At 48.6% G+C, this 27,878-nt stretch overlaps 1 protein-coding gene across 2 annotated transcripts in view; it reads left to right on the top strand.

Moving 5' to 3' along the window:
- The window catches only part of MYLK (myosin light chain kinase), a 123,559-nt gene that overhangs the window by 248 nt on the left and 95,433 nt on the right, over window positions 1-27,878 (top strand). For both annotated transcript variants that reach the window (XM_049628310.1, XM_049628309.1), the window contains exons 2-8: window positions 727-892; window positions 1,827-1,992; window positions 4,074-4,092; window positions 5,231-5,769; window positions 6,296-6,502; window positions 11,488-11,622; window positions 14,668-14,820. In XM_049628310.1, the coding sequence (XP_049484267.1) occupies window positions 833-892; window positions 1,827-1,992; window positions 4,074-4,092; window positions 5,231-5,769; window positions 6,296-6,502; window positions 11,488-11,622; window positions 14,668-14,820 (1,279 nt within the window). In that variant the 5' untranslated portion in view covers window positions 727-832. The remainder of the gene's footprint in view (window positions 1-726; window positions 893-1,826; window positions 1,993-4,073; window positions 4,093-5,230; window positions 5,770-6,295; window positions 6,503-11,487; window positions 11,623-14,667; window positions 14,821-27,878) is intronic.

Below are 27,878 nucleotides of genomic sequence, written 5' to 3'. Positions count from 1 at the left end.
TGGTTCAACTGCTAAATGCTGAGGAAGAAGTGGCCATAGTCTGCAGGGATCACTGACAATCAAGGCAGTAGTCAGAAGATGTAAGTAAGCAGACCTAGAAGAGGCAATCAATATGTGACACCTCTTATGGAAAGTAAACCTGTATTGGTAAAGATAAGTAACAGTTGCTGCTATAACAGACAAGCCCCTAAACTTTAATGGTTTAATGCAGGGAAAGTTGATTTTTTTTTTTTACTCAAGCAAAGTCCACTTAGATATTCTTGAACAGGTGGAAAACCTTGCCATCATCTTTCAGGGACCCAGGCTCCTCCCTTCTTATGGTTCCATCATCTCTTGGCCTTGGAGCTTCTCTTGGGTCTTCTGCATCCAGAGAGAGAGTGTGGAGAATCTCACAGGAGGTTTTTGTGGGTTGAGCTGAGAGGTGGCAAACGTCACTTCTGCTTGCAGTCTGTTGGCCAGAACCCAGGCTTTTGGCCAGAGCTCAGTAGAATTCAGGTATACCTTACTTCAAGGGAGGCTCTTATATGAAGTCTGGTTGGATGTTCAGGAGGTAGAAGACATAGGCTTTGGTGCCACAGACGTTTCCAGAGGGTACATGAGAAATGTGTTTGAGGCACGGAATTGGGAAGGTTGCCCTTTGCTGGTATCTGACCCAACTTAAGTGACGTGGGTGGAGGGCAGAGAGAATATCTGAATTGCTACTGCACTCTGCTGATTTCTTTCCAGGGACAGATTTGCAGCCCCCGCGGTGGAGACCCGTCCCAGCATCTGGGGAGAGTGCCCACCGAAGTTTGCTACCAAGCTGGGCCGAGCCGTAGTCAAAGAGGGACAGATGGGACGGTTCTCCTGCAAGATCACTGGCCGGCCCCAACCCCAGGTCACGTGGCTCAAGGTGAGGTTTTATCTGCCCCAACTCTGGCCCAGGCCTGGGGACCCTGAATGTGGAGGGTTAGGCCCTTGGACCGACAGGAGTCTGTCTTTCCAGTCAGTTCCTTCTGTTTCAACTCTAGTCGTTCTCTAGGGTTCTCTGTAGGTCAGTAGTCATGCTTCTTCTTGCCCCTATTTGGACACTCTGCCTCTGTTACTCAGCCATCAATGTCCTGTAATCCATATACTCCCCAAATAGCATTAAACTTCTGAGTCAGTGCAGACATGACCATGTCAAGAGAGTGGAATTTGAAGTCATGAGACTAGGTTTCAAGCCACAGCTCCGTCATTCGTGAAACATGTGATGCAGGGCAAGTCATTTGTCTCTTGGAACCCTGGTCTCCTTATCTGTGAGGCAGAGATGATCCCACCTATCTCAAAATACTGTCTGGAGTGTTTCATTCAGGGCTGGACAAGGTGAAGGCAGAGCAGAGGAGAGGGGGATCAGGGCCTTGAGGAGATGTGGGGAACATTTGGGATCAAGGCCTGCGAGAGTCGCTTTCATAGATGGAACTCCTGGATGAAAATGAGTGATGGGACACTTTTAGCTATTTCCTAATTCTCCTGGACTGACCCTGGAAAAAGAATAAAGGAGAGGGAGGCAAAGCAGAACCAAAGTGAGGAATGTAGGATGTCCTAGGCTCCTTTGGAACTAGGGCTCCTTTGGAACAACTTCCATATGCCTGCTCTAAGCTGGACCTGATGCCGCACCACACACATAGACCTCAAGTCAGGGCCCTTGGATTGTCCAAGGACTCCTCTCTGAGCACGTTGACAGAGCCCAGAGCAAAGGGTTCTGCCTGTGCCTGGCGTCTGTCCCCCCAGGATTGGCAGGAGGTAGGATAGTGCCAAAAGGTAAACAGGTTTCTCTGACCAAACTACCCTCTGCCCATCCACAGGGAGATGTTCCCCTGAAGCCAAGTGCCCGTGTATCTATGTCTGAGAAGAATGGGGTACAAGTTCTGGAAATCCATGAGGTCAGCCGAGATGATGTGGGAGTGTACACGTGCATGGTGGTGAATGGGTCGGGGAAGGCCTCCATGTCGGCCGAGCTTTCTATCCAAGGTATCGACTGGTGGGCAGGCCAGTGCAGAAGGCCCCTCCTAGAAGGAGCTGCTGTTCATTACAGATCTGTGTGACACTGACCCGCCCACATACCCATGCCTTTTCTAGGGGCGAGATCTTGAACTTAGTCACTGCACTGTGCCCCACGCCTGTGTCTGCAGCCTTTTCTTCTTGCTCAGACTCTTTTTTGTATCTCTAATTGCCACTGGAAAAGTCGACGTTGCTCATGTCTCACCATCACCTCAACTTTAACCTGCCTAAGATTTAACTTATCATCTACTCCGTCCTTCTCTTCAAGTCTTCCCTCAACTTAACTCTTTCTACCCCTGGATTCTGCTTTTCCTTCTCACCCGGGCTGGGCATTTCAGCATCTCCTTTGACTCTTGCCTCCTCCTTGCTGTAGGCATCAGCCCCTATCAGTTCTCCCTAGGAAATCTCTTTGAATATGTCTCCTCTTTGCATTCCCCTTGGCTCCGCCATATCCAGCCTGTGGAAGCAGGAGTGTGGGCAGGGAAGGGGATTGGCATCACTCCGCAGAGTGGGAACCTTGAGCAAGGTGGGATTTGGGGGGGTCAGGGAGAGAAATGACCTTCAATCTCCTCTTCCTGTCTCAGAAACGATTCCTCCTTGCTCTCTTCACCATTGATGTCTCAGGTGTTTTTCTCAACTCACAGAGAGTTCTACGTTGCAACCCTGGACATAATATATATATATAAACATATCAAACTGAAACAAGTTTCATAAAACAATCCCGAGTTGTACTATGTACAGTATGTGCTGGTATTCTCTATTCCATCCTATACTATCAAAAGTCCTGGTCCTGAAAGAAGTAGACTTTACAGATCACCATGGGATGGAGACTCGCTGTTGGACATTGAGAAGAGTGATTTAACCACTCCCTCTACTTGCCCTAGCACTGAATTAAAGAACTGCTCTCTTCTCAGATTCTTAATGGCAAAATGATATGTTGCCTGGGATATGTTTTAAGATACTCCCGGGGGAACCTGAGTGGCTCAGTCGGTTAAGCGTCCAACTTCGGCTCAAGTCATAATCTCATGGGTCATGAGTTTGAGCCCCATATCGGGCTCTCTGCTGTCAGAGCAGAACCCACTTCAGATCCTCTGTCCCCCTCTTTCTCTGCCCTTCCCCTTCTGGTTCTCTCTCTGTCTCTCTCTCAAAATAAATAAATAAACTTATTAAAAAATACTCCCAGAAGAAATTCCTCTAAAAACCAAAACAAAAAGGGATAAGAAGGACTGGTAAAATGTCACTATTTTTTAAATCTGAGTGATGGCTTTCAGAGTTTGTTATATCCTCTCTACTAGTGTATGTTTTGAAATTTTCCATAATAAAATTTTAAAAAAACAATGTGGCAGGAAAAAATATATGGTATTTTTTTCTCTTTGAAGAACTGACTGTATTTTTTTTTTCAATGTTTATTTTTGAGAGACAGAGACAGAGTATGAGCGGGGGAGGGGCAGAGAGAGAGGGAGACCCAGAATCCAAAGCAGGCTCCAAGCTCTTAGCTTGTCAGCACAGAGCTGGACGTAGAGCTCAAACTCACAGACCACAAGATCATGACCTGAGCTGTTGGATGCTTAACCGACTGAGCCACGCAGGCGCCCCATCCCTGTATATTTTTAAAGCAAGTATTTGTGAAAACTGGTCACTTTGGGAGGTTTGTTTTCTAGGGCCATATGTAAGTCAAACTGTTTGGGTTTGAACTTTTCAGATGTTTATTTTTGTTTGTCCCATAATTGGTTTCCTTCTGTGGCTAGTGAACGGGACAGGTCCCGTGGCGCAGAGTATGGCCACTGAGGCCACCGTAGATGGCCCAGGGAAGCCCTGGAAATGTTGACATTGTCTCAGGGGAGGGCTCAGAGGAGCTCATCAGATCCACCTGAGTAGTTCAGGACCAGGAAGCTGAGGGAGTGAGGGAGGTAGGAGTGGAGGTGAGGGGCAGAGTGGGAGCTGGGGACGTGAACACTCCATAAGAAATGAAAAACAGTGTTGTCTTATCACTTTCTCCTCTCGGTACCTGTAATATTCCACTAACAGTCTACCCCTCTCCCTTTTTCCAGGTTTGGACAATGCCAATAGGTATGTCTAGGGTTTGTAGTCGTTGTTTCCATCTTGGGATGCCCTGCAAGAAAAGAGGTTGTAATGGAGAAATGCCTCGAATTCCCGAGTCGTCATATAGGAGGGAGAACTGACTGTTGGGGGACATGGTTGTGTTTGGTCTCATTCTCCTGTTGCAGTAGGCCATACAGGTTCTGTAGTAGGTTTGCCATCGTGGTGAGACTCTTGAAGACACAATGCTGTCATCTTTCCCAGAGTCTGGCCAATGCCTTTACCAGTTAGCAGTCATTAGGAAGGGTGCTGTGCCAGGCAGAATCCACTCGCCCATGTAGCACGTCTTCACCAGGAGCTTCCTTGCCCATGCGTGAGGCCCGGGGCTAGACGCTGGGTCTGCAGGGTGGGCAGACATCTGGTGGAGAGAAGGGGCTTTCAGCGGAGCTGCCATAGTTACCAGCTGCCATGCATCTGAGGAAGGGTAATGGGCAGCGCTAATTTAGATTAGAGGTTCAGAGAAGCCCATCCTGAACACTTGACATTGAGCTCAGGCCCTTGAAGGGTGGTATTAACCAGAAGAGGAAAAGCTCAGGGAGAGAGTATTCTCAGGAGAGGGGTGGCACGGAGGGGAGCCGCAAGAGCACGTGTGTGGCTGTAGCGTGGTAGGCGTCGAAAATAGTCTCGTGAGGTCCAGGAGGCAGCAGGAGCCGGCTCACATGGGCCATCTTGAGAAGCTCACTTTTATTCTCAGTGCACCCAAGATCAGCTGTGCTTCTCATGCAGAATCCAAAATGGATGCAGAGAACCAAATGGATCAGAGGGGGCCAGCGGGGACAAGGGGGAGCCAGTTGTGTGGTGGGAACTAGGGTGGCACTTGGGTGGAGGGGGAGAAAAAAGGCTGATTGGGTAAGTGCAGACAGGACATTCTGGATTGGGATGAGGGGCAGGGAAGTGTCAGGAATGACTGCTTGCCTTCTGGGTTGGGAAGCCGAGAAAGCTGCAGAGAGAGACCTTTGCCTGTACTCTGTCTTAATTGGTAGGCTTTCATGATCCCTGGAGTCTGTGCCGTGAAGAGTAGTGTTTGTGAGTAACCAGATGATCATTCTATTTCTCCTCCTCCCTCCCCGTTGCCCGCCCCTCCCCCTGCCAAACCACCACCACACAGGTCATTTGTGAGAGGAACAAAGGCAGCCAAATCAGATATCAGGAAGGAAGTGACCAATGGAGCGACGCAGGGGCCGAAACTGGGCAGCCTGGAGCCTGCAGCTGAAAGAAAAAACTGCTCCGGCACCCAGAGAGGTGGCTCCCCGACCTGGGCTACAGGTAGCCATCCTCAGCCCCTTCGGGATGCATCCAAGCTGGAGCCGTCTGGGGACCAACCTAGGAAAGCCCTGAGCAGCCCCATCCTGCAGAAGACTTCCAGCACCATCACCCTGCAGGCCGCAAAAGTCCAGCCGGAACCAAGAGCACTGGCCTCGGGCACCCTCTCTCCTTCTGGAGAAGACGGGGAGAGGCCAGCTGCCCCTCCTCCGGCCACCCTCCCCACCAGGCATTCTGGCCTGGGAAGCCAGGAGGTTGTGAGCAATGTTGCTACCAGGAAAATCCCCATGGAGAGCCGGAGGGATTACACATTCCCCAAATTTGAAAGCAAGCCCCAAAGCCAGGAAGTCAGTGAAGATCAAATAGTCAAGTTCAGATGTGAGGGTGAGTAGAGCTGAAGAGGGTCACTGCCCCAGCCCACCTCACCAATGTAGCCCCTGGGTGGCTACTCCCTCCCACCTGGCCCAGAAGCCACCTCACAGGGGTCTTCCCTCAGGAAGGACTCAGTCTAGTAATGTGCCTTGTTCTGGAGAAACACCCAGCAGTGGCCCGATGTTCATTGTTGGATAGGGCCTCGGCCCTGTGCCCTAATTCTTACCACTCTAGAGGGGAAAACCCATCATCAATATCACCATCAAAAAACAAGCCACAGGGGCTCCTCTTTTCTCCCTTCTGCTGGCTTTGGCTGATCTGGAGACCTGGCTTGTCTTCCTATGTCTGTCCTCCCCAAGGACCCTGCCTCCATCTTGAGATGTTTACTCCTGCACAGTGCAGGGTGAGGGCTAAGAGCCTCTTCAGTGGGAGGGCAGCTCACACCAGCCCTAGCTCCTCCCATGGGCCCAGCCTGCCGCCCGCCCCACTGGCACAGTACGCTTTCTGGGAGCCTCATGCCCTTTGCCTGGCCCTGTAGTTTCAGGGACCCCGAAGCCTGAAGTGACCTGGTTCCTGGAAGGTGCCCCCGTGAGAAGACGAGAAGGCATCGTTGAGGTTTATGAAGAAGGCGGATGCCATCACCTCTGCCTGCTCAGAGCGCGGGCCAGGGACAGTGGGAACTACAGCTGCATGGCCTCCAATGTCCAAGGCCAGGTGTCCTGTGGCTGGACTCTCTTGGTGAAACGTGAGTACACTCCTCCAGTCACCCTGGGTTTTCTGTGGTGGGGCCATCCATGGGGTGCTTCCTACACCACAGGAGTGTCACCCCCTACCACTCCCACGCAGGGTGTACAACTCCACAGAAGCACCGTCCCCACCCACATGCCAAGGCCAAAGTCATTGCTCCAGGACCGTGACTCCTGATCAGGAGTTCACGCCACAGTCCCCTCAGAATAAGCATGCCCACACCCCATGCCCAGCCCTGCCCAGAGCTCCCTTTTCTGGGTTCCTCAGCTGTCCAAGGAGTGCCATGACTCATTCTTGTAACCACAGAGAACCAAATGTTCACTAAATATACACATTTAGAGTCATAGGAGACGATGTGGGATCCCGCATCTTTTATGTTTACTGAAATATCTGTTTATAAAAGTTATGCATGTTCACGGTGGGGGATTTAAACACAAGATGGTCTTATGACTCAGAAACATTAAAAGGTATTTTAATGTCTTTAAAACAAAATCGTCATTGTGCTGTTTGTATACTGCTTTCTATTCTAATTTGTTCATGTTACATAAGCATCTTTCTATACGATTTCTTTCTATATTACCTTAATATTCTTCAAAAACATGATTTTTAAAAAGTGTTTGCATACTTATTTTTAAGAAAGAGAGAGGAAGGGGCAGAGAGAGAGGGAGACACAGAATCCCAAACGTGGAGCTCAAACTCACGAACCATGAGATTGTGACCTGGGCCGAAACCAAGAGTCAGACACTTAACCGACTGAGCCATCCGGGCACACCTCAAAAACATGACTTGAACAGTCATATGATATTTCATAGAATAGCGTATCTGATTTAGGCTTGCTCTTATCATTGAATATTTATGTTGTTTCCATTTTTTCACTGTCGTAACAAAACTGTGATAAATATCCTTATACCCATCTATCTCTATAAAATTTCCTCCTTATTTTGAATGCTACTTAGGGACCCTCAGCCCATTGAGGAACATATTAAACCACAGGGATAGAGTCAGCAAATTTCAGGCTGTTGGAAGTTCTATGGGACAAATACCCTTTGCCTATTTTTTTCAACAAATAAATTGCAAGAAAAAGAGGAGGAAGGAAAATTTCCAATTGGAAACTTTGATGAAAAGATACATGAGATATCAACAGTTGTAATCCATGGACTTTCTGTGGATCCTGATTGAGACACCTTTAAAAATGTTTTTTAAATGACAACACAAGGAAAATTTGAGCATCCACAAGATATTTGATATAAAGGAATTAGTGCTATTTTTAAGATACGATGGTCTTGTGGGGTTTTTTTTAAGTCTGTGCAGTTTAGAAATATGAATTGAGTTATTTACTGGTGAAATAATATGATTTCTGATATTTTCTTCAGAAATAATCCATGTGTAGTGGGAGCTGGTGGGCATAAAAATGATATGAGATTGGCCATGAGTTGATAATTATTAAATTTGAGAAACAGGTATATGATAATCCACTGTACTGCCCTCTTTACTAGAGTGTATGTTTGAAATTTGCCATAATAAATGTTTCCAGAAAAAGAAAGGAAAAGAAAAGAACTTAGTGCTTCATCCATACAGTAGGATTCCATGCAGCCAGTAAAACAAATATGGCGGATCTGTGGGCTCTGATGGTGAAGCATGTCCAAGATATACCAGTAAGGGAGAAGAGCCAAGTGCAGAGCTGTGTGTATCATATGCTATTTGCACAAAAGGAAAAGAATCTATTTAGATATGTGCACACAGATGCTTATGTGTGCATAAAACATTTCTGGAAGGGTCCACGACTTGTCTCAAGGAAGGGAAACTGGGGATTCTTAGGAAGAGGTGGGGGTAATCTTACTTCTCACTACATGAATACAGTTGGTTTACTTCTCAATTGGGATTTTTCCTAGGTTCATGAATTTCTTCATAAGAAATAGTATCCGTTCCATTTGGAGGTGGGAGTTCCTATAGAGTTCACAAGTGCAAGAGCCTGAGCCTCATCATCCCAGGCTCTATGCATGGGATGGACACATGGCATCATGTCCACCGAAAGTTAAAAAGCATCATTTTGCAAACCAACATTGTTGGAGTGTTAACTAGCATTATTATTAAATGGAAGCTGTGCATCAAGACTCTCCTTACAGTCAGGTGGGGATGAAAGAGAATGTGGTCTTCAGAGCTACCACAGACCCCGGGGCAAACGGGATGGGAATTAAGCCTGACACAAAGCTGGCTCTTCTCACCAACAGTCAGCTGTTTGTTTTTGAATGAAAGCTGCTCAGAATGTTGTAAGTCTTTGGTTAATGCCCAGAGTTCAGAAGAAGTTGAATTTGACTGTGTTTGCCAGTGTCCTTGTCACTTGTATGGAGGAGTGGATTTTAGAAGCCCTTATGCTGTCATTGCAAAAGTACTTCTCGACTCCCCCTCCTCCTGGAGACAGTGGCTGGTCTAAAACTGTTCCTGATGACTTCACCAGCATGCAGGTCACCTGACACGTGTCTTTTCACCTTCTCTTGCAACACCCTCTTTCTCCCTTTTGTCCTGTTGCTGCAGAAGAGCTGTCTGCCTCTCTTACCTGGACTTCCCTCTCCATCCCTTCCTCTCTCTACAAAGATCTTATTTAATGATGATTTACTCTCCCATCATTTCTTCAATCTGTCTCCCTCTCTTTATCCAGAGTCTCTCTCACTTCTCCCTAGAAGCATGCTCTGGTCTTCCCTATGCTGAAAAAGGAAAGAAAGTCTTCCTTCTGCTCGACGGCCCCTGAAGCTCCTCCTTGATTTCTCCACTTTCACCCCAAACTTGCTGCAGCTGTAGTATTGATGCACAGCTTCCATTTGATAACAACAGCTCACACTCTGCAAAGGCCTGCTCAACGTGCCAGGCTTTGTGCTAACATTTGTGCTAGCTTTGTGCTAAATGCTTTCTCTCTGGGGGCGCCTGGGTGGCTCAGTCGGTTGAGCGTCCGACTTCGGCTCAGGTCATGATCTCGTGGTTTGTGGGTTCGAGCCCCGCGTCGGGCTCTGTGCTGACAGCTCAGAGCCTGGAGGCTGCTTCGGATTCTATGTCTCCCTCTCTTTCTGCCCCTCCCCCACTAGTTTTCTCTCTCTCTCTCTCTCTCTCTCTCATAAGTAAATGAGCATTAAAAAAATTTTTGTTTTAAATGACTTTGATTTTGGGTACCTGGGTGACTCAGTCGGTTAAGCGTCCGACTTCAGCTCAGGTCATGATCTCATGGTTCGTGGGTTCGAGCCCCGCGTCAGGCTCTGTACTGACAGCTCGGAGCCTGGAGCTTGCTTCAGTTTCTGTGTCTCCTTCTCTCTCTGCCCCTCCCCCACTTGTGCTCTGTCTCTGTCTCTCAAAAATAAATGTAAAATAAATAAATAAATAAATGCTTTATCTCTGTTATTCCATTCAGTTATCCCAACAGTCTCGTGAGATCATTGTAGTCACACCCATGTTCCAGATGAGAATACTAAGCTGTAATGAAGCTAAATGACTTGTTGGAGGTCACACACCTTGTGAAAGGTGGCATATTTCTTACCCATGTTGGTCTGACAAAGAAGTCCGTATTTTTTCAATGGCTGTCTACGGCATTTCCCTGGGAGGGAATTTGATGTTGGCTAGGAAAAGGGATAGAAGTGCCTTCCCACAGCTCTCGAGGTAGTCTGTTCATCCCTTCCCTCAGTGGCAGTGAAGATCACATGCACCATCATTCTGACTGTAGCTGCTCTCCTGTGGCCTTCTCTCCCCGTAGGGGAGCTCTGGTGTGGGGGTAGAAGGGCGGATGTAGCTGGGCAAAAAGCCTGTCTTCACCATTGGACTTAACCTGGTCTGTAAAGTGAGCTTAAGATAGCAACCTCATGGCACTGCCACAGTCACATCTAGAAAAGTACTTGGCACATAGTAAGCCCTCAAGTACCCGTGTTTGCCCTTAAACTCCTACAGTATAATATGGCTTACCCCTCACCACTGCCTAGACTAGCTTCTCTTGAAAAGCACTGGTGACGCTTTTTTTTAATGTTCATTTTTGAGAGAGAGAGAGAGAGAGTGGGGAAAGGGCAGAGAGAGAGGGAGACAGAGGATCCAAAGCAGGCTCTGCACTGACGGTGGACAGTCTGACGCGGGGCTTACAAGCTGTGAGATCATGACCTGAGCCAAAGACAGACGCTGAACCGACTGAGCCACCCCACTGCTGAGGCCTCGTCTAATCACCAAACCCATTTCCTCTTCTCAGCTGTCAGCCACCTTGACGTTTCTGCAGCATGTTCCAGTTGTAGAAGAGATTATTCCTATTGCTCTTAGTTAAGATCCCCAAACTACAAAATGCTCCCCAATTCACCAATGTAGAGGGCTTCTGGAAAGTTCAGCTCAGTCGTTCTCGAATATGCATCAGAATCATGAGGGAACTTAGTAATGCATAGTCCCAGGCCCCCAGTGGTCCTGAACCATCGGCTTAGGTTGGAAAACTACAACACACGTGAGTCTTTGTCCTGGAATTGGAAAAAATAGTAATTAAAACTGAAATGTCCTTACCAGTGGGCATGTTGTCTCTACAAGTACAAAGATATTCCCAAGATTGTGCAGGTCTGATAGAATATGTTAAAGGAGAGAAGGGGCAAGAGAAAGTGAGGAAGAAGTTTTGTGGATGCTCCAGGACGCAAAAGGAAGCCAACCTAGGAGGTGCCTGAGTCCCGGGTGCGGGGCGGGGGTTGGGGGAAGGGGTGCAGGCCCGTGTCCTGAGCACTCCCAGACCTGGGCTGTTCTGTGACTGTGAAATAGCCCCTGCCGCTTTCTCTGCCTCCCAGTCCAGGTCTCCACACCTGTGGTGCTGCCTGCCTCCAAGTGTGAAGATAGGTTAAGGTCCAGCCAGGCTCCTAAGGAAGCTCCGGGTGTTTGGGGCAGCGAGGTATCTGCCTATGAGGCTCAGGGTGACTGCAGTCTGTCACCAGAGCAGGCCAGGGTGGTCTGAGGTGGCCTGTCTGTTCTTTGCCCTTGCAGAGCTGGCCATGATGGAAGTGGCTCCCTCATTCTCCAGTGTCCTGAAGGACTGCACTGTCATTGAGGGCCAGGACTTTGTGCTGCAGTGCTCAGTGCAGGGGATCCCGGTCCCCCAAATCACTTGGCTGCTCAATGGTGAGTTCCCCCTGCTCCAGCCCTCTGGGTCCTTTGGCCCTGCCTGCATTCTCACTTGGCTTTCCCCCATTTATTACTCAGAACCATCTATGCATAAGTAGGAAATGCTGGGTACAGAGGTCACAGGGTGCAGAAAGATCACAGCCTACTATTGTCCGGCTGGGGACACTGGACAAGTTACTATTCCTATCTGAGCATTGAGCTCTGGAAACATGGGAATAACATCAACTACCTTCCAGAGTGGCAGATGTGAAAATTAAGTTAGTTCCGTAATACAAAAAAGTTAACGTGCCTGGTACATGGGTGCACAGGCAATTTGGTTCATTTTTGTGGCCAGGCTCATAGTAGACCCTCAATAAACATTTGTTGAGTCAATAAATGAACAAATTAAATTAGTGAACCACACTAGAAGTTACTCATGGAACCTCACCTTTTATTTAGCGGCAGTTGGTTTGGGGATTCATAGACCAGTAATTTTTTTAATGGTATAGTCCTAGAGAGACATGCCAACTTTTTGTTTGTTTGTTTTTGCCTGGTAAGGTCTTTTGGAAAAAAATTGGTTATCTTGTACTATCACTCTTCTCTTTTTAAAAAAGCCTTTCAATTCCAAAATTATGGGAGGAATCTAATTTTAGAACTAACAACACTTCATAACATTGATGCCATTGAGCAGCGTCTGCTTTGGGGATCCACAAGGAGGGTGAAGGGGCCCCTGCCCATCAGGAGACAAAGGGCACTTCTCCTCTACTGTCGAGTGGTCGGATGACCTTGGACACCCCACTTTACCTCTCTGGGCATCAGCTTCTTTATGGGTGAGGAAATGGGCTGGAACAAAAGGTTTGGGACCTCAGCCAGTTTTCAGGGCTGATAGAATATGCCCCTCAAGGGACAGCGGCACCTGTCACCTATGCACCAAATAGCCCCTAGTTGTTTATCCCGTTGACGTGTTACTTATAAACCTTCCTAGTTGGTATGGTTTGCTTAGGCTGTGGTAGAAATTATCTCTAGTGAGTGAGAGAAGGTTCCATGTAGTCTTTCTATGTGTCATCTTCTTGGACAAATAAGTGAAAATTGAGGTCGCCCTTCCCTCCACTCCTCACTATGGACAGAGCTTCTGTCGGATCCTGTGACTGACTACAAACAGGCAGCCTCCTTGCAGCTGGAACAGAACATGGGCATAAAAGACTAGTCAAGGATCTGAGTAAGAGAGTTTCACTTCCATCTGGCTCAGAATCCAGACCAGAGGTCCAGACACATTTTCTATAAAGGGCCAGATAGTAAATATTTTCAGCTTTGCTGGCCATACAGCCTCTGTCACAACTACTCAACTGTGCTACTGTGGCATAAAAGCAGCCAGAGGCAAGTTGTAAATGAATAAGTATGGCAGTGTTGCAATAAAACTTTATTTGTGGACACTGAAATGTGAATTTCATATGATTTTCACGGATCACAAAATATTTTACCTTTGATTTTTTTTCAACGATTTAAAATATGTAAGAACTATTCTTAGCTTGCAGACCATACAAAGGCAGGCTGAAGATCAGATTGGGCCTATGAGCAATAGTTTGCTGACCCCTGGTCTGCACCCCTCAGGACTGGGAAAAGCAACCCCACCTTCTTATTCTTGGTGAATCTTGGCATTTCCACACCATTACCACTAGAGGGAGAGCGTGCTCAAGTTCCCTTGGCTGCTGACTCTGGTCTTCCCAGTCTTGGGGTCCGAGAGTTCTGGGTCTCCCAATTCTATAATTCTGAGTGCCCTGAGCCAACAGCTCCTTTCTGGGGGCTACCATTCCATCCCACGCTTGTAGGGCCAAAATGAGTTACCCCCCAGTAACAAAAGAGGTCTCAAACATTTTATTGGCACATTTCGACAGCAGAGGCCCTTTGATGGCAGTCATGGAATGTACTGGTATTCTCAAGGAAGATAGGTTTTAGGGCATCATTTTCACAAAAAGCAAAGAGTAGTGTTCAGTCATCTCAGTAGCAGGATCCTGACCCCCTTCATGAAGTGCAGTAGGTAGGGCAGAATCTCTTCTCTCCTGCCCTATGGCATGCTTGCTTGGCAGTCTCTGCAGACTGTCCCAGAGACACAAAGTGTTGCTATGTGCATAAGAAAACATTGCATTGCAGGGAGAGGACTTCTTTCTGCACTTTGTCCCTCCCCTACCGCCCATCCTCAATTTTATGAAATGCAAACCAGGACCCTGGGGCCTGACAAGGGAAGAAATTGACAGTTGCTTCCTATATGGTGAATGGACACATTCCTGTTCTAAGGCCAGAATATTCAGTAATGAGATTTTTTTTTTCCCCCTGGAAATGAAAGCTGACATCCTGGAATGATAAAGTCCCAGGAACATATAGCATTAAGGAAACCAATGACGTTCATAGCATGTGCCTCTATCTCCATGAAGGACTTTATGTGACCGGAATAAAGGGCATCTTGTAGCAGGGACTCTGAGAAGAAGGGACTAGAGTCATTTTAGTTTCCCATATTTATCTTTTCCATGGACCCTAAAATGTACTGAAATGGACCCAACTGCAACATCAGGTGGAGGTCACACAACTGCCTTCTGATGAATATCTGCAGTGGGAATTAAGTCATTATTTCTGGAGATGTCTAAAAGGAGCCAGGAGCCTCATGTTGTCTGGGTGAGGCCTGTTGTGCCTGAAGCTGGGCTGTGGGCCAGATGACCCTGTAAGATTCTTTCCAGGCTCAGAATTCTGTGAAGTCCAGGATGTGGATGTAAGGACTGTTTGTTTAAACAAAATGCACAGAACTATGTCCCTTTCCCTTCTGCATTCTCAATGCCTCCAGAATCTCCCCCCACAGTCCTGCCTGCCCCAGCCTTGCTCCTGCACCTCCCTCCATGGCACCTGCAAGCCTCTGTCCAGCTGGCTAGGAGTGGGCCTGCCATGTCATCGGTCCCCGGTGGATCTGAGCAAGCGTGGTGACATGACAGCAGCAGCCCTGCAGAGGACAGGGCTCACATCCCCTCCACTGGAAACCCCTTGGCCTGAGCCCTCCTGTGCTTGCCTCCACAGAGCAGCCCATCCAGTACGCTCACTCCTCCTGTGAGGCCGGCGTGGCCGAGCTCCACATCCAGGACGCCCTGCCGGAGGACGATGGCATCTACACCTGTCTGGCCAAGAACACCTTGGGGCAGGTGTCCTGCAGCGCCCGGGTCACTGTCCATGGTAGGAGCCTCTGGGCACCTCTCTAGAAGCACCTTTGCTGTAGACATCTGCTTTGGAGAAAGAGCACTGCACCTGAAGGCAGGCAGGTGGAGGAAATAGCCTCTAGAATGGCCTCACAGTGACAGGGGTTTGCCAGGGCAGATGAATATTCAAAAGCCAATTCCCCACCTCCTCACCCGACCTGGGCTAGGGAAGATTCAAGGGAAGGAGGCAAGGGCTCCCTTGGCTGAAGAAGCTCCCAGTGTGAAGACTTTGCACACTGAAAAATGACTTAGGAGGAGTACTCACGTACTCCCTTAGGACTTAGGTGTCTCACAAATGCCACCTCCCGTGCTGGGGGCTACTGGGTAACAGAGTGCTGGTATTGAGGCTTTGAGAGGGTTGCAGGTTGTTCCCCTTTTCCTTCTGCCCCTGCTCCTCCCCACCAGCCTGGGCTCATTTTCATACATCACCAGCATGGTGTCCAGTAATCTGATTATCATGGTCATCCATTGATCCTCGCCAAGCCCTTAGTCCCAGGAAGTTTCAGGGGAGCCACCGCACTCAAGACACAGCTGTCTGCGCTGTGGTGTCAGCAGGCATGGTGACAGTGCCTGGGGAATGCTTCCCAGGGCCAGGGTGTTCAGGTAAGCCTGCCTCCCCACCCTCACCCCAGCCTGGGCCCCCAGCTCCTGGGTGTGACTGGGGCCTGGGTGCTTGAACCGGGTGCACTGTGCTCTGTTTTCCCAGCAGACTGGCAGGAGACCATGTCTCTTCTCTCCATCCCCCAGGGTTCAGGCCTCATGGGGAGAGTCTCCCTGTAACGTGAACAGCCACCTTCTGGGAGGCCACAGGACATGGTTTCATTGAAAAGAGCAAGAGGAAAATCATGTGCTGGTTACTACCTTAAATGCTTTCTTCTTTAGACCTCAGCAGCCCTGGGGAGGGCAGTGCTCTCCCTCTTTTACACAGAAGGGTCTGGAGGTCTCAAAAAGTTAATGCAACTTGCCTACGCACACAGGCTAACAAGTGGAGCTGGCCTTTCAGACCCACATCCTCATGACCCCAAGCCTGTGCTCATTCCCATGCCTGGCCCTTTTCTAGAGCATGCATCCTCTGGCCCAAAGGGAGAGTCTGGGCCCCGTGGGCTCAGCAGTGTCACCCCTTAGGGATTAAGGGACTCATGGTGAGGCTGGCTCTGTGAGGTGCCCTGCCAAGAAAGGGCACATGCCCTGGCCTCCCCAATATCTCTGAAGTTCTCTGGCATGGAGTCATCACTCGGGACCTGGCCTCTGCTTCCTTTCAGGAAGCTGTTCACACCCAGGTGGGAGCCTGAGTCTGACACCTGGGAATTTGTCAGCCAGAATTCTGGCTGTCATTATCTATCCCCTTTATCCTCACAGATCTCATTTCATGGCTCTTTGAGGGGCCTCGGGAAATTGTAGTAATGAAACAAGAAGAGATCTGAGCCTCCTCTCCTTGGCAGCGGCCCTCACCTTCCCGACAGGGGACTCTCCTTGGAGGTCCACACGGCCTACCCCACAGTCTAGTAACAGGCGAGAGGGCCAGAATGACGTGTGATGAGTCTACTGTCTGAGACTCTCCCGGCTAGCTTCAGCCAGCGGCCCTGCTAATCCAGTGCCTGTCCCCACTTGCCTGGCTTTAGATTGGATTAAAGAGACCCAGCTGGGCTAATAGCCCTACTGGAGGTGGGGGTCCCCAAAGGATCAAGGGGTCTTTGGGGCTGTCCTCCATGTCCCCAGGTCTGTGGGAGGAGTGAGGCTGGGGTGATTGCCTATCCAAACATGTTTTAAAGCAGAAACAGGTCCTCAGCAAGAACTCTGCCAGAGCCCTTTGGGTTTGCTCTGAGGACAGCCCTGCGTGGGTGAGAACTCCCTCCCGGTGTGGGGATTTACTGGCCTGTGAAGGCCAAACAGAGGCTGAGATACCATAAATGGTGAAGCAGGCTGAGAGACGCAGCCACGTGCTCGAGCCGCAGGGCTGGGCCATCTGCACAGGAGTGGGGTGGGCTGAGCCTGCCTGCCGCCGTGGTACCCCGGGCCCTGCCCCAAGGCGGCTCAGCTCAGGGCTGGGGGCGGCTGAAGGCTCTACTCTACCGAGTGCTGTTCCAGCCTCCGCGTAGCTGCCCAGGGTCTGGCCTTTCTGCTACCCTCAACGTGCTGCGGGCCACAGTCTCATCGTGGCTGTGCAGCAGGCTGCCCAGTGACCTGAGTTCCATTCGACTCTCCGGGCCTCATCTTCCTCTTCTGTGCAGTGGGGACACTGATAGTCACAGTCCCCAGTACTGTGAGGATTAAGTTAATGAATGCATGTAATGTCTTCTGAACAGAGGACGTGCTCAGTGTATGCTGACCCCCACTTTTAAACAAGGTAAAATGCCAAGTCTAACCAGTTTTACCAAAGGACTAACTTTGCGACAGTGGATAGGTAATTGTGTGACGGTCTGTATACCTGTTCGTTGGTTTCTAGTGAAGGGAGAAAATCAGAATCAGAGAAGGGAGGCATTGGGCCAGACAGGAGAACCAGAGGAGCAAGCCATTCTAGGGACTCTGGCCACGAGAGGGCGCCCTTGAGCAGAGTGCCCTCTCTGGTTTCCAGGGAGAGGTGGTTTCCAGGGCGGCTCTGCTGTAGGCAAGATGAGCGGGAGAGTCCCACAGATGTTGAGGAAGGCCAGGCATGGATGTGCTCTTTGTCACCTCTTTAGCCAAGGTTTTGTAATCCAGAAATCGCTGGCCCAGCACTCTGACATGATTTCTGCAGCCAGCTTACCCGGCTTTCTCTGCCTCCTCTCCACGGCAACCCCTTTCTCCAAACTCTGTCTATCTCCCCCAACAGATGTCACTTCCTCTAGGAAGCCCTACCTGGTATCCCCAGAATGAGTTATCTTACTGGCTGAAGCACCCTTATCACTGTGCTTATTTGTCAGTAAATCTGTACTGAACCCCTGCTTTGTGCCAGACATCATTCTGGGGAGGCTGCCATGGGCAGGATTGATAAGCTCTGCCTTCATGGTGTGTACATTCTGATGGGGAGACACCCAACAACCAGCACCTGGTTTAATCCAATACTGACATAGAAAGGTACAAGGGGTCCTTTTGGATGGTGGGTGGTGAAGGAAGGCTCTAGGCAGAGGTAACTTTTGAACAGAGACTTCAGTGAGCTGGAGAGAGTGCTCCAAAAGCAGGCAGTACAGTAAGTGCAAAGGCCCTAAAATTCAGAACAAGATCAGCCTGTTCAAGGAACAGTGAGATAAACCATGTGGCTGGAGCATGGTGAGTGGGTGGCCAGCGGTAGAGAGTGAGTTCAGGAAGAGACGCAGGGACGCATCAAGCAGGGCCTCTATGGGTAAGGAGCTCGCAATTTTATTCTTACTGTGGAATTTTACTCTAATTGCTGTTTCGTTGTCTTCCCTGCCCGACTGTTGGCTCTCTGCAGGCAGGGACCGTGTCTTACTCATTACTGCGTGTAGAATGGGGCCTGCTCTGTGAGCATGTGTTCAGTGAATGGATAAAGGCACATGGAGGTCAGTGATCTCCCCAGGGTACCCCTCTGCCTCCCCACTTGCCTGGATGCTCAGTACTCATTGGCATGTGCAAGAAATCCACAAACTAGCTCTCAAGAGACCCTCAACAAATATTCCTCCTTTCCTGCACCCTCCCTAGAAATAAAATCCCCAGTAGTTAACCAGACAATGAAAGCCCTCCCTCACCACCCCGACCCAGGATGGAGACTAAAGGGTGATTAATCTAAATTCCTGCAAAGCCCAGGAAGATCTGAGGGAGAGTAAATATTTCAGTGTATTTGGACTGAGTCATTGGGGTTAGGGAGACACTTCCTTAGGCTAGAATATTTTAGTTTATCTCCCCCTGAAGTATCTTTGTCAAGGCTAAAATTCTTAAGTGACTAGATTTGCTAACTTGCTAACTGTGCCCATTTTGACAGAGTGTCTCAGCCTAATGGTTGTTTATTTAACTGAAAGTTTACTGGGCCTCTTTTCTTTTCTTTTTTTAATGTTTTTATTTATATTTGAGAGAGAGAATGAGCACACAAGCAGAGAAAGGGCAAAGAGAGAGGGGGACAGAGGATCCAAAGTGGGCTCTCTGCTGACAGCAGAGAGCCCAATATGGGGCTCAAACTCATGAAGCTTGAGATCATGACCTGAGCCGAGGTTGAACACAGCCGACTGAGCCACCCAGGTGCCCCCACTTGCTGGGCCTCTTAAAGGCATCTCAGGACATGAACTGTTGGTAAATTAAAAACAAACACACTGATTTCTAGAGTAAAAAAAAAAAAAAAGAAAAGAAGCATATTTATTAGAGTATTTGTTTTTGGTGAAGATACCCTAATGAAAACACTAGTGCCAGGGAGGTCAGCCATCGCTGGACAGTGAGAGCATCAGTAGAAGCCCAGATTGCTTTCAGGTGAATGGCAGGCACTCTGTGGGGCAGTTCGGAGCCCGGACAGCCCCCTGCCACCACCTCTCTCCCGTTCTATGCTCAGGTACTCTGGATGGTAGTGTCGGGCTCGGACCCTTGTAAGCTTGTAAGCTTACAAGCACTGAAAACATTTGTAATACTTACGTTAGCTCAAGAGAAACTTACTGAAGAAGAATAAACATGAGTTCTGATTTTTTTGTCCTTTAAGAACCTTGGTCCACCCGCAACATCTGTTCAAAAGTCTTTTAAATGTTTTTTTAAAATTTATTTATTTATTCTTGAGAGAGAGAGAGAGAGCGTGGGGAAGAGAGGCAGAGCATCCCAAACAGCAGCCCAAGCTCAGCGAGGAGCCCAAGGCGGGGCTCAATCCCACGACCCTGGGATCATGGCCTGAGCCAAAAGCAAGAGTCGGACGCTCCATCGACTCAGCCACCCGGGCGCCCCGCAGTATTCTAGTTTTATATAGGCTGACTGTAACAGAAATGGGGTTGTGCAACATGTGGGTTCTTCATGTCACAGAAAGACCTCTGAGCACACATGTGTACATATGTGTCCATATTATTGAACTGTGGCCTTATTTTACTAATTGGACAATTAAAGATGTAGAACTGTCTACTTCTCCAACCCACTGTTGGTCATATCTGTCATTTATTTGCTTGGAGTCCTTGGTCAAAATGCCATCCAGAATTACAGCTTTGTGTCCCTAACAGCAAAATGTGATCTGTGCTATGACAGTGTGGTGGAGAATGTGGTTCCCAGGCCCTCGTTTGGAGGGAAGATTGGGTGGTTTGGATGCTGTACCTTTACGTTTAGAGTTTGATTATAACCTCTGAGTCAGTAAGAAGGCTGTGGTTGCAATGATTCCTGCTTCCCATCCAGCAGCCCCGTCATTACTGGTCAGAAATCTTTTGGGGAGTGTCATGTGTCATTGTTTCCTTTCATTCTTTTCCTTGCACACTTCTATTCCCACTTGTTTCTTAGGTTCTAGAGAAGTCAGTTGGGGGAAGAAAAGCCAACCGAGCAAGGCTCTGCAGGGAAGAATCTCTTTTTACGACACAGAAGTTTTGTTGAATCACCAAGTAGGTTTATGTGCTGAGGAGACAGACTTTTGTTGAAAGAGAATTCACATACCTTCCCGGGGATTCACACCTTGCATATAGGAAGGGGCTAGGTGAAGGTAAGCTTACTTTGATGAGTACTTTGATCAAAGTAAGCGTACTTTGATGAGTACTTTGATGAGTACTTACTTTGATGAGTAGAGTCAACAGTGATAGCATTTAGGGAAAGGAGGAGGCTAGTCTGTGATCCCTGGACCATGCTGGACTTTGAGCACCAAATAAAGAAAGAAGGGAAGACTGCTTCCAGAACTCCCCGTCAGTTGGTGATTTACTGAATTTCCATAGTATAACAGGGTTTGGAGTGAATCCGAGTTGCTGCTGGAATGGTATTGTGCCTTGTAGTGACTAAGCAGAACAGCTTGCCAGTCCTTTTCCCTCCAGCTGTGTAGTTGCAAGAGGTCTGTGTGTCTGTGCATGGAGGCATTAGGAGATGGGGTGTTAGGAAGTAGGGGAGGGCTATTCCACGTCCATTTTCATTGGGTGACCACCTGTGAATCCAGGGATGCGGGCAAGCTGCTGATGGACAAGCCCTGAAGCTCTGAGAGTGGGACTCAGTAAATGGCCACGACAGCAATAGGCGATGCTCCCTCCATAGGGGAGAGTCCTGGGGGCTCCTTAGATGGTAGGGTGTTTCCCACCAACACTGTCTGTGTTTTATATGTCTGTGTCATCTGTTTAAACACTTCACCACAGTTTTTTGTTGTAATCGGAAATAAGTTTTGAATGAGCTGGGAGCCTGCTGGGGACCATTTTCAAGACAAACGACTCAAAGTGTAAACATGTGTATTTAATGCAAGTTTGGATCCATAAACATGGGCCTTTGAAGAGCATCAGGTGGGCTAATAAAAGACAGGTGGAGAAAATGCTTTTTTTTCCTCTTAAAGTTTATTTACTTATTTTGAGAGAGAGAGGGCAGGTGAGTATTGGGGGGTGGGGCAGAGAGAAAGAGAGAGAGAGACTGAGAATCTCAAGCAGGCTCCACACGCAGCGCAGAGCCTGATTTGGGGCTTGATCTCATGAACCATGAGACTACGACCTGAGCCGAAATCCAGAGTCAGACACTTAACCAACTGAGCCACGCCAAAAAATGCTTTGAGCCACCCCAGAAAATGCTTCTCTAGAGAATTCTGAATTGTTTTTCCTGTTAAACCCATGGAAAGGAAAGGAAGGAGCCAAAGGGAAGAATAGGGGGATCATTGTAGTACAGAGGGAGGGCTGAGATCACAGCCAGCCACTGGGACTGAGGCCGCAGAGGTTTCTTAATTTCAAGCCCAAGAAAAGCTAACAGCCTTGCTCATGTCTCCAGGTTTGAGGAATGAGTTATACAGGCTATTGTATAAGAATTAGTGAGAACAGTAACAAAGTACACCTGCTATGTGGGTATTTAACTCTTCCTCTGAATAGGAGCTTCTCAAAATATAATATTGTATTAATACCAGTTCATGCGAGTGTTTTAAACTATCAATTAATGTTTTTAAGGAGGACCTTTTTTTTAAGTTTATTTATTTATTTTGAGCAGAGAGTATATGCATGCAAGCGGAGGAGGGGCAGAGAGCAGGAGAGAGAGAATCCCAAGCAGACTCCATACTGTCAGCACAGAGCCCAACACCGGGCTTGACCTCATGAACTGTAAGATCATAACCTGAGTCGAAAACAAGAGTCTAACGCTTAACCAACTAAGCCACACAAGAGCCCCGAGGAACATTTTTTTAATAGACAAAGTCTAATCGGTTAGAAAAGCTGGCTCATCTTACTTAATTCCAGTAACAAGTCCACTTTCCACCTTTGAGTTAACTCCGTGTGACAGGTGGAGGAAGCCCTTGCTGGGAGGAGAGGCATTTGCCCACCAAACCTGGCTAGTTAGCTGCAGAACCAGGCCTGCGGCTGCTCAGCCCCCATGCCACCCCCTCTGGTTCTTGGGGACCTCGACAAGTTCTCTGCTGGATGCTTCTTCACTGGAGAAAGAAGTTCATGTTCAAGTTCATGACACGATTCTGCAAAAACAGTTTCTGATGAGTCAAAACAGAGCATGGCCAAGGAGGAAAAACCCGGAGGGTCAGTAGGGCCCTTCCTTTTCCCTCCATCCATTTTTGCTCTGTCCTCTCTCCTGCTCCTCCCCCTTCCCCACTACCAGCTTTAATCGATACGGCATCATTTTGGCTTATCAACAAACTGCTTCTAAGTATTCCTGGTCTCAGTCCTTGTCTTTCCATGGAAGACAGGTTTGATTCATTCCCTTTCTCTCCAAATGGAACGGGGCACCCAGTAGCTAGCTACTCAGTTAAATGACAGAGTGAGTCCATGAGTGACTAGAGAGTCATCAGCCAAGTGACCAGGTACCAGAGCCATGGATGAGTTCATGTTCAATCTTTAATCCTGTGCCAGTAAATCAAGGGGGCTCGGCCCTTCCTGGAGCCCAAAGAGAAGGCCTTCTCTGGGCTTGGTCTCAGCAGAGCAGCAGGAAGCACAGATATGGGGGAAACCTGAGTGTATTTAGTCCAGCCCCATTTGAGCTGGGTAGCGCATCTGTCACTGGGTCCCCCGGACCTCTCCCTTGCCATCTGTGTGCCACAGCCAGTGTCTGCCCTCCCCAGATGAAGAAGGCTCAGGTTCCCTGGGCCACTGGGGGCCTTTCGTCTCAGACCCTGGCCCCTGTCCCCCTGCTTCAAAGCAGGACTGTGCCAGATGATAGCTAAAGGACGACCCCAGAGGCCCACCTCTCTCAGGTAACTGGTGAGTCTGGGCATGGACACAAACAACAGCAGAGAGCTCCCAGTGGAATCTAGATGGCTGGCCTTTGTTCTCAGGGCAGCAGGGCAGCATCCAGACCAGATCCCTGGTGGCCATGTCAGCCCCGGTATCTTATGACAGGCCACCTCCCTTCTCTGAGCTGACATAAAATGAGGACACCACCTGCCCTCCCTCTGAGGATGTTGAGGGTGACACTGAACCAGCTGCGATCATCTTTCTAAACCCCCAAGTGCTGGACTCTGCAAAGCATTGTTGTGACGATGTCACAACAGAGAGGCGGCTGTTAATGCCCTTCCAGACATCTGTCTGGTTAAATGGGAGTGCCCTAGTTTGGAGGATGGTTCTCATTTTAGTTATGGTCAGATTGAGTGTACCCAACCAAAAAGATGGGTTAGGAAAGGCAAAAATTTTTTTTTAATTTATTTATTTTTATACTTATTATAAATATACTTATTATACATTTTGCATGTTGCTTCTTTTAATCATCTAAAAACCCAGCAGTGCTTATCATGCATTATACACTTATCAACACTGTATCATCATCAAGAACTGATGATAACTGGGGTGCCTGGGTGGCTCAGTCGATTAAGCATCCGACTTCAGCTCAGGTCATGATCTCACAGTTTGTGGGTCTGAGCCCTGTATTGGGCTCTGTGCTAACAGCTCGGAGCCTGGAGCTTGCTTTGGATTCTGTGTGTCCCTCTCTCTCTGCCCCTCCCCTGCTCACACTCTCTCTCTGACCCTCAAAAATAAATAAGCGTTAAAAAAAAATAAAAGAAAAAACTGATGATAACTGTGGGTCAGGGGGCTCGCTTCAGATCACACAGCTGGAGCTAGGAGTTCAGAGCACCAGTTTCCCTCTGTCTTCTTATTTTATCTAAATCTGTGCAAGAGTGAGCATAAACTGATGCACAGTGCACAGGCCACAGTGAGACAGAAGAATTTGGCTTTGGAATTAAATGAAATACACACGCCTGGCTCTTTTTACCTGGCTGGCCCTTGCTTTGCTTTAGCTTTCCTCCCCTGGCCAGGGTCTAGGTCGTAGGTCAGCAGGTAAGATGTCTGTCCTTGTGGAGGGTTCACCACTGGAGAAGCCTGGCTCCCTTGGAAGAGATGGCCTCCAGAGCATCTGGTCTTACCACCAGAAGGCCTGGGTATGAGCTCTAGGTCGGCCTGTAACTGGCCCCGTGACCTTGAGCATGCCCTGGCCTCTCTATCAGTGAAGTGGGGTGGTGGTATTGGGACTGGGGCTTCAGGGTTCTAGTGAGGGCTGCTTTTCTTGGGCTGCGTACAGAAAACTACTTGCCCCAGAACTGAGATCCTCACTGGCTCCTTAGTCCCAGTGCGGAGTGTGTGTGTAGGGAGGCTTGGTTGGTTTCTCACCCTGAGAAGAACTTGGGGCGATTGAATGCTAGGGATGACTCAGCCATTCACTAGCCTAGATTCAGTCACACTGGTCCCATGTGAGCCCAGACTGCAGGTCTGAGGCCAGGTTCATTCTGCACACTTACTTCCAATAACTTCTGTCTGCCCTCCGTCCAGGCTCAGGGCCTGGGGAAGACAGAGCAGGTCTTCCTGGGACCATGGCGGCATGGGACTCAGTGTCTCCTAGGCCAGGCACCCACAAGATAGTCATCCACTCATGTCTCTCCTGGAGTGGGTGCAGCCAGGTTGTTCTCTAATTATTTTACCTCTATCCCAGGAGAGTTTTAAGCAATACATTTGTATTCCTAACAGTATTTGCCTCGGGTCATGTAAAAATGAGTCTGTGATCCTTGGGTGAGGGCCCCATCTGTGTTCCTTTGCAGCTGATAATCCACAAGTAGTGGAGCCCAGGTGAGGAAGTGTGAGTCAACACCCGTGTCAGCCTCACACAGAAGGTCTCATTGGTGTTGAATAGTCATACAAAGTATGTTCACATGTTATCTCTTTAAAACTCCCTAAGTCCCAGGATTATACTGTCATTACCTTAAATACAGGGGAGGACATTGAGCTTCAGAGAGAGGCCCCGGCCTCAGACCCTACATTTCCCATGGCTTTCAGAGCACCAGTAAGCTGCTGCGTGGAAGGCAGTGGCCAGGCTACCCTCACAGGAGAGGGAGGCACAGATCTACTTTTAGTCCCCACTGGCTGAGACCCATAAGGTGTGGGCCAGGAAACTTGGCAGGGGGAAGACCAGAGAGAGGGTGGGGGCCAAGGAAGAGCCACCACTGGCTCGAAGGAGTTTTTGATGTTCCCGCAGCCCATAGGAATGCCCATCTACATGGACCTCTGAAGCTGGGGGCTGGCTGAGGCAGCAGAGAAGCAGGAATGGGGGGAATCTGGACAGGCAAAAACATTTTGTCCTCAAGCCTCAGTCTGTGCAGGACAGGAAATTCCTCAACTCTCCCGAGGCAGGCTGCTTTCCTGGCCACTGTAGCCCAGCCAGTGAGACGAGATCTCTACACTTTCCATACTGGACCTCCCTGAGCCCAGTCCCGGGGCCTCATGTCAAAGGCAAGCCTACCTTGTCTGCCCCTCTGTCAAAGGCAGCGATGTTGGGGGCTGGGGTGAAGGAAGCAGTGGGGACCTGAGAGCACATCCTCTGGTCACAGAACATCGGGTTGCCCTGCCTCAACTGCCCCTGTGCTCTGGCTTCATAACCTTCACAATGCACCTGCCTTGGGGGAAGTTTTCCTCCAGCATCCTGAGCCTTCTCACCCTCTCCCCTCCTCATTCCCAGAGGCTGTGCCAGGAGAGCTCTGCAGTGGGCTGTATTCTGTTTTTAGTGCCAAAAGAGAAAAATTCGGTGGCAAATTTGGAGTTCAGCTTTTCTCAGGCATATAAGGCACCTTGGAGATGTATCCCTGTGGCTATGGGCTTCCTGAAAATCTGATGTAGGTGGCCCTTGCTAATAAGAACCCAAAATACCTCAGTCCCTTTCCCCCCAAACTTAGAGTTTAAGATAGAGATATCATAGCCCCTTCCCTCCTTCTCCCTGCCCCCACCAAAAGACAAAAACAAAAAAGCTACAGAATTATTGAAGCCACCTGGTTCGCAAGGCAAAGGGCAAGATCAGAGACTGAGCAGCCGTGAGCTTGTCCTGCACCAGAACTATTCTGTGTGGGAAGCTGACACCAGCATCTCAGCCACTTTGCTGCCCCTTCCCCTCCTGCTCACATGAGGCAGGTCAAAGCCCAGCCTGGGGAGTATTCCAAGAATAACAGAAAGCCTGTTTATTAACCCTTTTCCCCGGAGAACTGAACAGGAGTGAGTGGGCCAGCCCTGAACCCAGAGAGTTGTTCTAGTTTTTATCTTTGGCTAGCTGGTGTACTTCCTCCCTCCCTCAGAGACTTTCTTCCCCAGTTTTTACTAATATTGATGTGCAATGAATTGCATGTATTCGTGGTGTTTAATTTGAAACCTTCACCCATGAAACCTTCACCACAATCTTAAGAAATGAACATCTCCATCAACCCCAAATGCTTCCTTGTGCCCCTTTACCATCTATCCCCATAAGCCCCAGGCAATCACTGACCTGCTTGCTGGCACTATATTTTGCATTTGCTAGACTTTTATATAAATGGAATCATCCAGTATGTGCTCTTTCTTTGGCTTCCTTTATTCGATGTCATTTTTATGAGATTTGTCTCTGTTGTAGTGTCTATTGTTAGTCTGTTTCTTTTTTATTTTTTTAATGTTTATTTTGAGAGAGAGAGAGAGAGTTACAGAGCGTGAGTGGGGGAGGGGCAGAGAGAGAGGGAGACACAGAATCTGAAGCAGGTTCCAGGCTCTGAGCTATCAGCACAAAGCCTGAGGCAGGGCTTGAACCCACAAACCACGAGGTCATGACCTGAGCCGAAGTTGGATGCTTAACTGACCGAGCCACCTAGGTGCCCCTAGTCTGTTTCTTTTTATTGCTGAGTAGTATTCCACTGCATAAATATATCACACTTTTTTTATTCATTCACTTGTTGATGGACATTTGGGTTGTTTCTAGTTAGGGTCATTAGGAATAACCCTGCAATGAATATTTGTATACAAATCTTTGTCTGGATATGTGCTTTCATTTCTCCTGTGTAAATACCTGGGGGTAGAATGACCGGATGGTGTGGTAAATGCATGTTTCGCTTTTTAAGAAACTGCCAAGCTGCTTTCAGAAGGGTCTGTACCACGCGTGGTACAGCAGTGTGTGGGATGTCCCGGAACTCCACACCCTCGCCAACACCAGTGCTTGAGATGGTCGGTCTTTTTTATTTGGGTCACTCTCATGAGCAGAGCATCTTTGGCTTTCTTGAGGTGTTTAAAATCTCCTGGGATGGCAGTAGAGCATCACACAGCCATAGAAAACGACAGGGAAGCTCTTTACTTCTGCTTTATGAGAGGCATCAAGGTGTATTGTTAAATGAAAAGCTGTCCATAGTGTGTATAGTGTGCTATCGTTTCCTTAAGAGAAGAAACTGGAAGAATATACTTGTTTGCTCCTTTGTGTTATATACATAGACTGTCTCTGGCAAGATGAACAAGAAACTGAAAATTGGCTGCCTCTGGGGAGAGGTGCCTGACAGCCAGAGGTCAGGGATAGAAGGGAGACCTCACATACTCTGGACTTTTTAAATTTTGTGCATGTAAGTGTATTACTTATTCAAAAAAGTGAGTGAAATTTAAGGAAAAAAAAAAACCCTCAAATGCCAGTTATTGAAGTTCTCAGGAACCAGAACCCACATGGGGCGTGGCCCTGTGGAGGCCCCGCCTTCCCCTTGCTCTCAGGCAA

This window comes from Panthera uncia, chromosome C2 (genome assembly GCF_023721935.1).
Source record: "Panthera uncia isolate 11264 chromosome C2, Puncia_PCG_1.0, whole genome shotgun sequence".
Classification (NCBI taxonomy): Eukaryota; Metazoa; Chordata; class Mammalia; order Carnivora; family Felidae; genus Panthera; species Panthera uncia.
The sequence above is the reverse complement of the archived record's forward strand: the minus strand, read 5'-3'. Positions and strand labels throughout refer to the sequence as shown.